The sequence below is a fragment of the Zea mays genome, chromosome 4 (genome assembly GCF_902167145.1).
Source record: "Zea mays cultivar B73 chromosome 4, Zm-B73-REFERENCE-NAM-5.0, whole genome shotgun sequence".
NCBI classification, from domain to species: domain Eukaryota; kingdom Viridiplantae; phylum Streptophyta; class Magnoliopsida; order Poales; family Poaceae; genus Zea; species Zea mays.
The window spans coordinates 150,306,384-150,319,480 of record NC_050099.1 but is presented as its reverse complement, the minus strand read 5'-3'; the positions used below and the strand labels follow the sequence as shown (position 1 = coordinate 150,319,480).

The 13,097-nt window shown below is 50.7% G+C and overlaps 1 protein-coding gene and 1 non-coding gene across 2 annotated transcripts; one reads left to right on the top strand and one right to left on the bottom strand.

Moving 5' to 3' along the window:
• Window positions 1-3,435: 3,435 nt before the first annotated feature.
• On the bottom strand, window positions 3,436-3,568 carry LOC111591420 (small nucleolar RNA Z247). The gene has a single exon (XR_004858055.1). It is a non-coding gene; the product is annotated as a small nucleolar RNA Z247 (small nucleolar RNA).
• A 1,974-nt stretch (window positions 3,569-5,542) lies between these two features.
• On the top strand, window positions 5,543-6,759 carry LOC103653819 (putative protein phosphatase 2C 24). The gene has a single exon (XM_008680627.3). The coding sequence runs from the start codon at window positions 5,642-5,644 to the stop codon at window positions 6,734-6,736; it is 1,095 nt and encodes a 364-aa protein (XP_008678849.2). The 5' UTR covers window positions 5,543-5,641; the 3' UTR covers window positions 6,737-6,759.
• Window positions 6,760-13,097: the final 6,338 nt, after the last annotated feature.

Below are 13,097 nucleotides of genomic sequence, written 5' to 3'. Positions count from 1 at the left end.
CTGTCTCAGGTGCGAGCAAGGAGCACGGGCTCGAGTCCAGCCATATGACCTCGGCAGGACAGCTCACAACATCGCATATAGCAACTTGAGGTTAGTGCTTCTATAACTCGTCATTCCTTGAGTTATATACCTTCTCTTTGAGTTACTATAACATTGGCTTGGAATATTACAGACCCAGCTAGAAACAGAGAGGAGGGAACGTCAGGAGATGGAGGCGAGGATGATGGCGGAGCGGGAGGCCATCTGGCAGATCAGTAGAGGATGGCAGAGATGTTCCAGTACATGCAGAGCCTTGACACCGCATAGGGTTTCGCTCCACCACCTCCATTGTTCCCTACAGTTGACATGCTCCTATGAGTATCAAGATTGTAGTTAGATGTTGGTAATGCATCTAGTACAACACATGCAATCTCTTCTCTATGCAGGGACAATCTGGGGCGGCATCCAACAACCCTCATGGATCGCCCAGCCCATCGCCGCACTAGTCCAGCCACCCACCTCGATGAGACTTATGTTCTTAGTGTTGAGACTTATGAGATACTTGAGACTTATGAGAACTTGTTTGATTTATGGTCTTTGTGAGATATGTGATGATTATGTGATATCTGTGATGTATATGTGATATCTTTTGTTTGTTTGGAAGGAATAGAAAAAATAAATAAAAGGTGTATAATGGTCACTTTGCTGAGTGTTACACTCGGCAAAGGACCTCTTTGCCAAGTGTTAGGGCCACAACACTCGGCAGAGAAGCAACGCCTGGGCACGGTAAAGCTTCTTTGCCGAGTGTTGTGGCCCTGACACTCGGTAAAGAAGCAAGCTTTGCCGAGTGCCTCCTAGAGCACTCGGCAAAGAAGATGACAAAGGGCCTCGCTGGCAGACCCTTTGCCGAGTGCAGGCTGGTAGAACACTCGGCAAAGGCCCCGTCTCTGTCACCAGGCGTCGTGACGACCACTTTTCTTTGCCGAGTACCGACTGGCACTCGACAAAGTCTTTGTCGAGTGCTCGATAAAAAGTACTCGGCAAAGAAGTTGTTGTTGATGTACTATTTGTCGAGCTCTCTTTGCCGAGTGTCACACTCGGCAAAGTATTTGCCGTGTGTTTTTAGGCTTTGCCGAGTGCTTGAAGCACTCACAAAGCCTTCGATTCCGGTAGTGCGAGCGCCGATTTTCGTAGAGTGTTTGGCACTCAGCAAAGATGTCTTTGCCGAGTGTCTTCCTGTGCCAAGAGTCCTGCTCTCAGTAAACTCAGTCGTTACCGAGAGTGGAACTTTACCGAGTGCCCGATAGAAAGCACTCGGCAAAGCGTCGAGCACTCGGCAAAGAGCCCGATTCCGGTAGTGATATATAATCAAAATTGTTGGAAAACGATAGAAACAGACTTGTAGATATAGCAATCAAACACAACAATGAAGCCGGTTTTATTTATTGGATGACACAATAATGAGATGCAAGCGAGCATGGTATATTTAATTAAGTAAACCATATATCTGTGTAGAATTTTAGCTTACAGATGTTATACTAAAATTGTGTGGAAGGATACGTTTGTTCTTCCCATTTGAAGATCTTGTAGCGTAATCCTCCTCTCCAATGCTTAGTCTAGACTGTTCATTCATGGATATGTACATGTGCATGTGTACATGCGACTTCATATAGTCTTGCACTATGTTCTTGATGAATTTATTCAGAATTTTGCTACGAAGATGTTGGTGACAGCGACCCTAGGGAGGGCGCTGCACCATCTTGCAATTGCAAATGATTGAGCGCTGCAAAATCTCTATCATTTTTCGTTGTTGTTTCTTCATGAAAACTATCAATACTCTCACCAAAATTATCAACAGGATTAGTTGAACAATTAGTCATATAATCATGTAAACTCTAGGATTTACTAGGTGAGGTGGAAGAAGGCAACTTTTTTGTTGGAGGCGCCACCCGGTCGTGGGATGGAGTTTGGCAAAACGAAAAACAAACCTGTGGAAGGTAACGTCTCATGAGATAGACTCATCTAGAATCCAGAACTAGGATCAAGGCACTTGAAGCCTTTATGAAAAGTATGAATCCCAAGAATACACAATATGCGGACCAAAACTAGAGTTTCAGTATTGAATAGGCGAAGGTTAGGCCAACAATCGCATCCAAAGACACATAAAGACTCATAATTAGATGTTTGATTAAAGAAGTGTTTCAACATTTTTTTTATAATTGACGAATTTGCTTGGCGTATAATTAGTCAAGTAAACAACAAGAGAAGCACCATCCCAAAATTTAAAGGCATAAAGGTTTGTGCCAGGAGGGAAAGACTAACCTCATCTATATGGTGATGCTTTCTTTAAGCTAACCTATTTTATTGGTGCAGCGTATGGACATGAAACATGATGGATGATACCAATTTCTGAAATAAAACTATGAAGCTTTTGATATTCGTCTCCTGAGTCTATGTAGACTGTGACAAATTTATGAAAAACTTCAAATTTGAACTCCAAAGGATAAATCCATGAGAATTTACTGTAATCATCATTGAAGCTCACTAATATTACTTACCTCATACAGATTTGGGAGCATTCCCCCAAACATTAGAATACATAAGTTCTAGAGGATGACTTGAAACACTATTGGAGATGGAAAAAGGCAATTGATGATTTTTGCCTTTTTGACAAGCATCACTAGAGCAAGGTAAATTGAAGGTATCGATGATTATTGCACTCTCTAGAGCACAATAAATTAAGGGTATGGATAACTTTTTCCGCTATAGGAATTAATGGGTGACCAAAATGATTGTGCCATCGTGTTGTGGATGGCTTAGTGACTGCAAAGACCTGCTTGAGCGAATTCAAGGGCAGAGGATGCATACCACTGAATCACTTCTGCTAATCAGACCCAATCCTTGATAATAATATAGTCGAAGAAACTTGAGCTATCAGAATCTAATTTATGAATAGAGATAAGATTTTGTGTTGCTTTAGAAACATAAAAATGATGTTTAGCTTGACACTACAACTAACAACCGAATGATCAATGTGACTAATGTTCATACTTGCTCCATGGCATTGTGGATTTGATCATGCCCTTATACTTGTCTCACACCCTTAGTTTATCAAGTTCGGTTGTGATGTAATCCATAACCATGGCATATGTGTACCAATTAGAGTCTATGCTATATGATGTGGCAGCCACCCATACATATCTAGCATCTAGAATATTTTTTTTTATCAAAACAACACCAACATTCTGTTGCAGTATGACCCTTTTTGCCATAAAATTGGCATCAAGGTTGTTCTCCTATTGTTTGTCGCTTCTGGGACACACCCAACATTTTGCTTGTGAACTCTTGGACCGCGATCACCTTCTCGAGTGTTTCCTCTATTGTGTGTGTGCATCCTCACGCATGACTAGTTGCATTAGTTTTTGTGTGGTAGTTGATGTGGGGGTTCCATGCATTTCTCAAAGCTGACTAGTTGTGAATACACCTCGTTGATGGTGAGATGATCCTTTGCAAGTGTGGTGACGACTAGGTTGCACTTGTAGTCGAGGTCGATGGGGATGTTGGAGATCAATTCGTCATCGTCGATTAGCTTGCTGGTGGATGCTAGCTCGTCACACAAGGAGTGCATCTTGCTAATGTATTCGGCGATGGAGATGTCTCCTTTTTGGTAATAAAAAGAGCAATCCTTGAATTGATGGAGTGTGCCCTTATTGATGGTGCGTAGTTTCCTTCTACAACCTTACATGTTTAGAGTAGTTCGACATATCATGACCTAAGAGAGATCATCTTTGGTCATAGATGAAAGTAAGAGCTACAACCTATTGATCTATTGTTGAGCACACCTAGAAGACTAGTTAGGAATGTTCTTCTCCTTGCCATTGTCTTCTTTGCCCTTGATGATGGGCATCGAGGCTATTGCGCTATCGTCGGTAAGATAGTCGTCTAGCTTAACTTATCAGATGACCGCAAAAACTTATATTTTACAGAGAGCATGATTGTTTTTTTGAGCTTCTCTAAAAAGAACTTGGTCAGAGAGAGGATTAATGATGAGCGTAGAGGTTCTAGTCGTAAGAGAGATAGATGGGTTATGTGTTGGCTCTAAATCCGATGAAATAAATAAAATTCACTCTTTAAACCGAACGGTGTTGCACGCCTTATTGAGGAGATTACAAGAATGAGTCAATGAAAATTGACTCATCCATTACTACTAGGGCCTGTTTGTTTCCCTTCATTTTAAGAAATTAGAATCTAACTAATGGATGTAGACTATTTTTTTAGAATGTGACATTCCACAACTTTCCAAAGTTTATATATAAGTCTATCTCAAATTTATGGGGTGAGAGATGAAAATTGATTCTATAGATTTACATGTAACTTTTCTAAAGTACAACTTATAACACACTCTTCTACTTGCTCATCTATAGCATAAGTGTAATGTATAACTATCTCTCTCGTATAATTTAGGATAATATACAAAAAAAATTGCATATACAAATATATTAACTTAATTAGTTTGTGTCTAAATTATGATTATTAGAATAAAATTCAATTCCAACAAAATAAACGGGGCCCTAGAGAAAAGTAAAATAGATCAGTTGTGCTGGAGGACACGAATTTAATTTTTTTAAAATAATTATGTCATGTTGAGTTCTTTTCCATCTGATGATGGTCCTGCAATCCGACAGATCAGTTTTTGTTCTTTAGAAATAGAGATTCTTCTCTAAACATACTGAAAATATGTAATCCGAATTTAATTGTTGGAAAATGGTACAAACAGATTGGTACATAGCAATCAAACACACGAGTGAAGCTGGCTTTTACTTGCTTATGGATACTAATAAAGCTGTCGCGGCATGTCCCTGCCATCGACTTGCGGCAGTATAATAAAGCTGCTGCGCTGGTGTATTGGCGGTACATCCCTCGATTCCTTCCTGTGATCCGCTCCATGCGTATAGAGGTCCGAAGGAAGCTAGCGAGCTCACTGGTGATGCTGGAGATCGGTGGGAACGACTTCAACTACGCCTTCCTCCAGCTCCAGACCCGGCGGCCAACGGGCGGCGCGGATACGGCACCGGCAACGTCACCCGTATAGTGGAAATCCTAGAACAGGTCGGGGCACTCGTGCCTCAAGTCGTGCAATCCATTACAAACGCAGCGAAGGTACGTAGACGTATACGCGTATCTCAATTCCACCGTCCGTGACAAACTAATTAAACTGCGTATAGTACAAAAAACTTGCTTCTCCGACCCCTCAGGCGTTGCTGGAGATGGGCGCGGTCCGCGTGGTCGTCGCCGGCAACCTCCCGATCGGGTGCGCGCCGGCCTACCTCTCGGGGGCGAACGTGACGGAGCCGGCCGCGTACGACGCCGACGGCTGCCTGGCCGTCCTCAACGGCTTCGCGGAGCTGTACAACGCGGCGCTGCGGGCCGCCGTCGCGGGCCTGCAGCGGGCGCACCCGCGCGCCGTCGTCGCGTACGCGAACTACTTCGTGGCGTACGCCAGGGTGGGGGAACGGACGCGGAAACCGCGGCAGTGGGCAGATAACGATTCGTGGCCGTGGGAATGAGATCAGATACATCTGGTGGCAGGGGGGTTTCCTAAAAAAAATCATAAGCCAAAACTGAACACAATAACAACGAGTCCGAACTCCGAACTCCGAAGATGCCCCTGCCGCCTTTGATTCGTACGTCTGCCTCATATATAGGGTTGTCCCTGCACCTGCACCTGCACTTCCAGCCTTCCAGGAACACAGGAAAGATGGAGAAGCATATGGCGGAAACCATGATCGAATTCGACAGGCGGATCCCCGACGCCCTCCGCGCCGCCTTCGGCATATACCGCGCATCGCGGCGGACCACCGGCCAACAGGACGACGCAGCTAACCTCGCCGCGGTGCTGCTCGCGCCGCTCGACGACGACGGCGCCAGCGACCCCATAACCAGTGACTGCGACAAGAATCCCATGGCCATGGACTGCGCCAGCGATCCCATAGCCATGGGCTGCGACCTGGCGATGGAGTTGGGGTCATGCTACATAAAGAAGCACGACGAGGACGATCACTTCGGGCACGCCGAGGCCTGCGTTATTGGCGTGGCGGACGGCGTCGGCGGGTATCGTAGCCAGGGCGTCGACGCGTCGGCGTTCTCTCGCGGGCTCATGAACAACGCCTACGCGGAGGTGGCGAAGGCCCCCGTGCCTGGCACGCGCTTCTGCCCCCGCGCGCTGCTGGAGCGGGCGCACCAGATGACGGCCGCGGCGCATACGCCTGGCGCGTCCACGGCGGCAATCGTCTCCCTCGTCGGCAGCACCCTCAAGTGGGCCTTCGTCGGCGACAGCGGATTTGCGGTGCTCCGCGGCGGCAGGATCCTGCGCCGCTCGCCAACGCAGCAGCACTACTTCAACTGCCCCTACCAGCTCAGCTCTAGGCAAGACAGAACCAGGGTCGCCGACGCGTTGGTCGGCGAGGTAGCGGCGAAGGAAGGCGACATTGTGATTCTGGGCACGGACGGGTTGTTCGACAACGTGTTTGACGACGAGATCGAGGGCATCGTGCGGATGGGCACGACGCTGGGGTTCGCGCCACTGAACATGGCGGAGGTCCTAGCGGGCTTCGCTTGCGAGGCTGCGGGCTGCGACTACAGAGACTCGCCGTACAGCTACTTGGGCCGGAGACAGCTAGGGAAGAGTCTCATGACGGGAGGGAAGCCGGATGACATCACTGTAGTCGTCGCCTACATTGTACCTCCTAAAATATAGTCCATTCTTAGGGGTGTTTGCTTTGCGCCTAAAATTTAGTTCTTGTCATATTAAATATTTAATATCAATTACAAATAATAAATATAGTTTAAAACTAATTATATAGATGAATACTAGACGACGAGACAAATTTATTAGGAATTTTTACAGTTCGCCCACTAGTCTAGGCACACTGCTCAGTTCTACTCTTGTCTAAATTCTCTACTCAGTTTTGTCCTTCCACCTTAATAAGATATATGCCACTAAATTGTGCACCATGCTAGATTTATTTGGTGTGCCTTCTGTGACAAATATAAAAGGAATATAAAAAGAAATATGTTAATATTCAAATTTGGGAATTTAACACTAGTTTACCAATTTGGGTGTAAAGGAAAGGGAAAAAAATGCCATACAAAAAAAATAAAGAAAAACAAAAAAAGTATAATAATAAAACCTCCTATATTTAAGTTCAATTTAAAGTGAGTATAATTCACAGCTACAATCGAATTCAAAATTGAATTTGAAAATCTAAAAGGAAAGAAAAAGAAAAATAAAAAGAAAAGTAAAAAGGGAAAGGATATATCAGCATCTGGGTTCAAATCTCGCTTGTTCGGTCCATCCATTTTTTTCCTCTACACCTGTGCGGCCTAGCTTCTGTTCTTTGCGCCGAGAGATGGGGCCCACTGGCCAGATGCTAGCCTCTCGCGAACGCACCATTCCGGGTCGCTGCTGGCGGGACCGCCTAGTCAGCCTCCCATGCGCGCGCGTTGCCTCCCTCGCGCTTGCTTCTCTGCGTCGTGGGTCCGGGCCGTCAGACGCTGAACCGATTCGCCCGACAATGGCGGAATCGCTCCGCGGACTCGGGCTTCGTGGCTCAAATCACGGCGCTAACCCATGACCATATAGGTTGTGCCATCACGAACTCCCCCTTGTCGTCCCCGATTTAGCTGACCTGAAATCCCGCGTTCGCTGCTAGTTCCAGCGGAGGCCACAGATTGAAGAGAGGGCTGCCGCCATGGGAGATTCGCCGCCACCGTCGACCTTGTTCTACCTCCTCGCTTGGGCTCCTATCTGGTGTCTAGTGGGTCGGTTTGCACTCTGCGCCGTGGCTGGGCGAGTAGATTGGTGCGGAGTACAATAGTGCACTGCGAATTTCTCGCCAACGCGGTCTCGACCTCCCCTCTCCGCCCCTCGCCGCGATTGGAGCTCTCCTCTGCACACCGACAGGTAATAATGCACCGTAATATTCGTGTTGATCCAATGTCGTGTTTAGAGGTCTTCGGGATGGTCGTCGGGATCCGTCCGCGCGAATTAGTCGGGCTCGCCGGTGATGGCCACCGCGGTCTATGCCATGCCACCGCTCTGTCGCGCTGGGGGTAGAAGATGGACCAGACGTCGTCGATCGGTTCTTGGACGGCTAGGATTAGATTACATCATACCCCTTCGTTCAGTTGAATCGTAGCCGTCGATCCGTGATCGGGTGACCTAGAGCGGATTTAGTCACTTAAAATCTACTCCGTTGATGGGGGATCCAGTGGTTGAGATCGCACACCGGTTCACATGAGTTGCGATTTAATCCGGGCTGTTTAAATCTAATCTAGCGGCCACGATCCTTCCGTACCCCTTCGGCTTGCACATTTTGCAGAAGAGACCTTAAGTTTTTAGGCAATTAACCCGCGGTCCAGTCCAGTGATAGCCTGAGTCTTGGACTCTTTTTCACTAGAGCCCCTGCGCTTCACAGTATTTGAGGCCCAATCCAGAGCCTATTTAAATGGTATAAATGAATTAGAAATTGAATATTTAATATGAAAATAAATGCTAGGAATTATATAATTCATAGAAAATTTATATGAACTCCAAATCACTTCATTCCAATTTCTAAAATTTTGTAATATTATTGTCTATCACTTAGAGTCTCTGTTTTGTCATGACAACAGTAAGAAAAATAATCTCTCACTTAATCCAATTTTAAGCACATAAAACCTTTGGAAATTCATAATTTAAAATCTATAGCTCCAAAAATTATGATTTCTGTTCCTAGGATTTTATTTTAATGTGTAGATTATTACCATGTATTTTGTTTACATGTTTAGTGTGATGTTAATTTTCTCTATGTACTATGCTTGTTTGTATTGTGGCGAGTAGAAGAGCCTGTGACCGAGGATCCTGGTGACCAGCAGATAGAAGTTGCTGAGCAGGAGCTCATTGAAGGCAAGTTGCGCCCTTGACCACTTTTGTTCCCCAATATGTTCTTTATAATCATTTACCATGCATAGGTTTAATTTTGATGGGACCCGATAGGTCACCCTAGATTGTTTATCTCTTTACCTTGTTATCCCTGAATCACTTGGGTAGTTTTGCTATTGCTTTACATGGTTTTGGGATAATATTTTGTTATATCCATGTTCCAGTTATTTTGTTATTCTATTTATGTTCATGTCAAGATCATTAATGTTAATTGGAACATGGAGCTTAACTTGAGAAACACGTGCCACCACAAGGGTTTAATGGTACGCCCTTGGCTGACTAATTAGGAAAGCTAGTGGAAGACTACCTTACCCGAAAGGGGCAAGGGCAGTAGGGGGTTGCATGCAAGGAGGTTCTCGGGTTGATTTTGCTGCGATGGCGGTCAGGCAGAGGATTCATGCAAGTGCGCTTCCCATAAACTGTAGCGGGTTGTCGGAGGCTAGTGGAACTTTGTAAAGGCCTCGTATTGTTGTCCGGCCTCGCTTCCTTGGTAGAGGTGTATGAGAGTCGTGACCCCTTGGCAGATGGGTAACATGACTTGTGGGTACAGGGTCAACCTCTACAGAGTGTAAAATTGGTATACTAGCCGTGCTCGCGATCATGAGCAGCTGATGAATCTCTGATGATTAATTTATGTAACTTAAATTCAATTTTGTCATTTGCATATGCATGGGATTATTATTAATTTTGTTCTATTACTTTATTTAAGGTTTGGTATTGTCGGGGACCATAATTAGGGGTACCCTCAAGACGCCTAATTCTCAGCTGGTAACCCCCATCAGCATAAAGCTGCAAAGGCCTGATGGGTACGATTAAGTCAGGGATCAGTCCACATGAGTGACTCGATCACGCTTCGCCCGAGCCTAGCCTCGGCCAAGGGCAGCCGACCTCGAGAGACTTCCGTCTCGCCCGAGGCCCCCCTTTTTAACGGCGGACACACATCCGGCTCGCCCGAGGCCCTGGCTTCGCTTAGAAGCAACCCTGACTAAATCGCCGTGCCGACTAACTAAGTTGCAGGAGCATTTAACGCAAAGGTGGCCTGACACCTTTATCCTGACACGCGCCCCCCGGCAGAGCCGAAGTGACCGCCATCACTCACCGCTCTACTGACCAGTCTGACAGAAGGACAGCGCCGTCTGCGCCACTCCGACTGCAGTGCCACTCGACAGAGTGAGTCTGACAGGCAGTCAGGCCTTGCCAAAGGCGCCATGGCGAACTCCGCTCCGCCCGACCCCAGGGCTCGGACTCGGGCTAAGACCCGGAAGACGGCGAACTCCGCTCCGCCCGACCCCAGGGCTCGGACTCGGGCTAAGCCCCGGAAGACGGTGAACTCCGCTCCGCCCGACCCCAGGGCTCGGACTCGGGCTAAGACCCGGAAGACGGCGAACTCCGCTCCGCCCGACCCCAGGGCTCGGACTCGGGCTCAGCCCCGGAAGACGACGAAACTCCGCCTCGCCCGACCCAGGGCTCGGACTCCGCCCTGGCCTCGGCCGAACGACCTCCGCCTCGCCCGACCCGATGGCTCGGGTTCGACCTCGGCAACAGAAGACAGACTCAACCTCGGCTTCGGAGGAGCCCCCACGTCGCCCGACCTAGGGCACAGGCCTGCCACGTCAACAAGAAGCGCCATCATCATCCTACCCCGAGCCGACTCGGGTCACGGAGAACAAGACCGGCGTCCCATCTGGCCAGCTCCGCCAGATGGACAATGATGGCGCCCCACAAGCTCTGTGACGACGGCGGCTCTCAGCTCTCTTACGGAAGCAGGGCGACGTCAGCAAGGACTCGACCGCTCCAACAGCTGTCCCTCCGCCAGGCTCCATCGCTCCTCCGACAGCCACGACATCACGCCAGCAAGGTGCCAAGACCTCTCCGGCTGCCACATTGGCATGTACCTAGGGCACTAGCTCTCTCTCCGCTAGACACGTAGCGCTCTGCTACACCCCCCATTGTACACCTGGATCCTCTCCTTGCGACTATAAAAGGAAGGACCAGGGCCTTCTTAGAGAAGGTTGGCCGCGCGGGGACGAGGACGAGACAGGCGCTCTCTTGGGGCCGCTCGCTTCCCTCACCCGCGTGGACGCTTGTAACCCTCCTACTGCAAGCGCACCCGACCTGGGCACGGGACGAACACGAAGGCCGCGGGATCTCCACCTCTCTCACGCCCGTCTCCGGCCACCTCGCATCTTCCCCCCTTCGCGCTCGCCCACGCGCTCGACCCATCTGGGCTGGGGCACGCAGCACACTCACTCGTCGGCTCGGGGACCCCCCGGTCTCGAAACGCCGACAGTTGGCGCGCCAGGTAGGGGGCACGCTGCGTGCTGACGAACAGCTTCCCGTCAAGCTCCAGATGGGCAGTCTCCAGCAACCTCTCCGGCCCGGGACGGTGCTCCGTTTCGGGAGCCTTGAGTTCATGTCCTTCGACGGCAGCTACGACATGATACTCCTTCCTCCGCCGCGCGACAACGACAATGGCGGCCGACAACCCGCCCGCCGGCGGCGGAATCGGCGACATCTTCCCTGCGCGGCGGGAGAACAGCATTCGAGCTCGCTCCGTCCTCTCCCTCGCCAACAGAGGAGGAGGCGAGGCAACCAAGGCCAAGCGGGAGGCCGCGCTTCGTCGGCTGTCGAGCGAATCGACGTCCCCAGTGCCCCAACGGAAGGCACGCCGGGCGTCGACCTCGCGTTCGAGACGGAGGCAGGCGCCGTCCCCCCGCGACACGCTGATCCCGAGCAAGAAGACGACGCCAGCGCGCTCGCGGAAAGCCTGCAGGACGTCGCCCTCGTACCTGAGATGACGGTGCAACCAGTCCCCGATGTGGCTACGTCGCTCCTCGTCGACCAAAAGGTACCGACTAACTCCCATCTTATGTCATTTCGACTCAGCCTCGACCCGCCAAGCGACCTCGCTTTGGCGGGCACTCTCATCGAGGCGAGTGCAACCCCACTGGGGTTTCGTATGCGGTCGCCTTGGGACCGGTTGACGGACGTTTCAACCTACGGGCCCTCTGGGTCCGAGGAAGATGACGATCCCAGCACCTGTTGGGATTTCTCTGGACTTGGCAACCCCGGTGCCATGCGGGACTTCATGACCGCATGTGACTATTGCCTCTCCGACTGTTCCGACGGAAGCCGCAGCCTTGACGGCGAGGGCTGCGGCCCAAGCCGCGAATGTTTCCACATCGAGCTAGGGGATCCCTTCGAAGGCAACCATCTCGGCATGCCGGAGGACGGTGATCTTCCTAGGCCGGTGCCTCGCGCTGACATCCCGCGGGAGCTAGCTGTGGTCCCCGTTCCGGCGGGGGGTTACGACCCACAACTCGAGCAAGTCCGCGAGGCGCAGGCCAGGCTCAACGAGGGAACAGGAGCGCTTGAGCCGATCCGTCGGGACGCCGGGCAGGCATGGGCGGGCCAACCCCCGGCCGGAGAAATACGTCACCTGCCCCAAGGTCTCCAGCGCTGCGTCGCCGACGATGTCAGGGTCAGGCCGCCGCCCGCATCCAGCGGGGTTGGTCAGAACCTGGCAGCCGCAGCGATGCTCCTCCGCGCGATGCCGGAGCCATCAACCACCGAGGGTCGGCGAATCCGGGGAGAGCTCAAGAATCTTCTGGAAGGCGCTGCGGCCCGACGGGCCGAGAGCACTGCCTCCCGAAGGCAGGGATATCCCTCGGAACCTCATGCCGCGACTTCCCGATTCATGCGGGAAGCCTCGGTCTACACCGGGCGCACGCGTAACACCGCGCCTGCGGCCCCGGGCCACCTCGGCAACGAGCACCATCGACGCGACCGACGGGCCCACCTCGACGAAAGGGTGCGCCGAGGCTACCACCCCAGGCGTGGGGGACGCTACGACAGCGGGGAGGATCGGAGTCCCTCGCCCGAACCACCCGGTCCGCAGGCCTTCAGTCGGGCCATCCGACGGGCGCCGTTCCCGACCCGGTTCCGACCCCCGACTACTATCACGAAGTACTCGGGGGAAACGAGACCGGAACTGTGGCTCGCGGACTACCTCCTGGCCTGCCAACTGGGTGGGACGGACGACGACAACCTCATCATCCGTAACCTCCCCCTGTTCCTCTCCGACACTGCTCGCGCCTGGTTGGAGCACCTGCCTCCGGGGCAGATCTCCAACTGG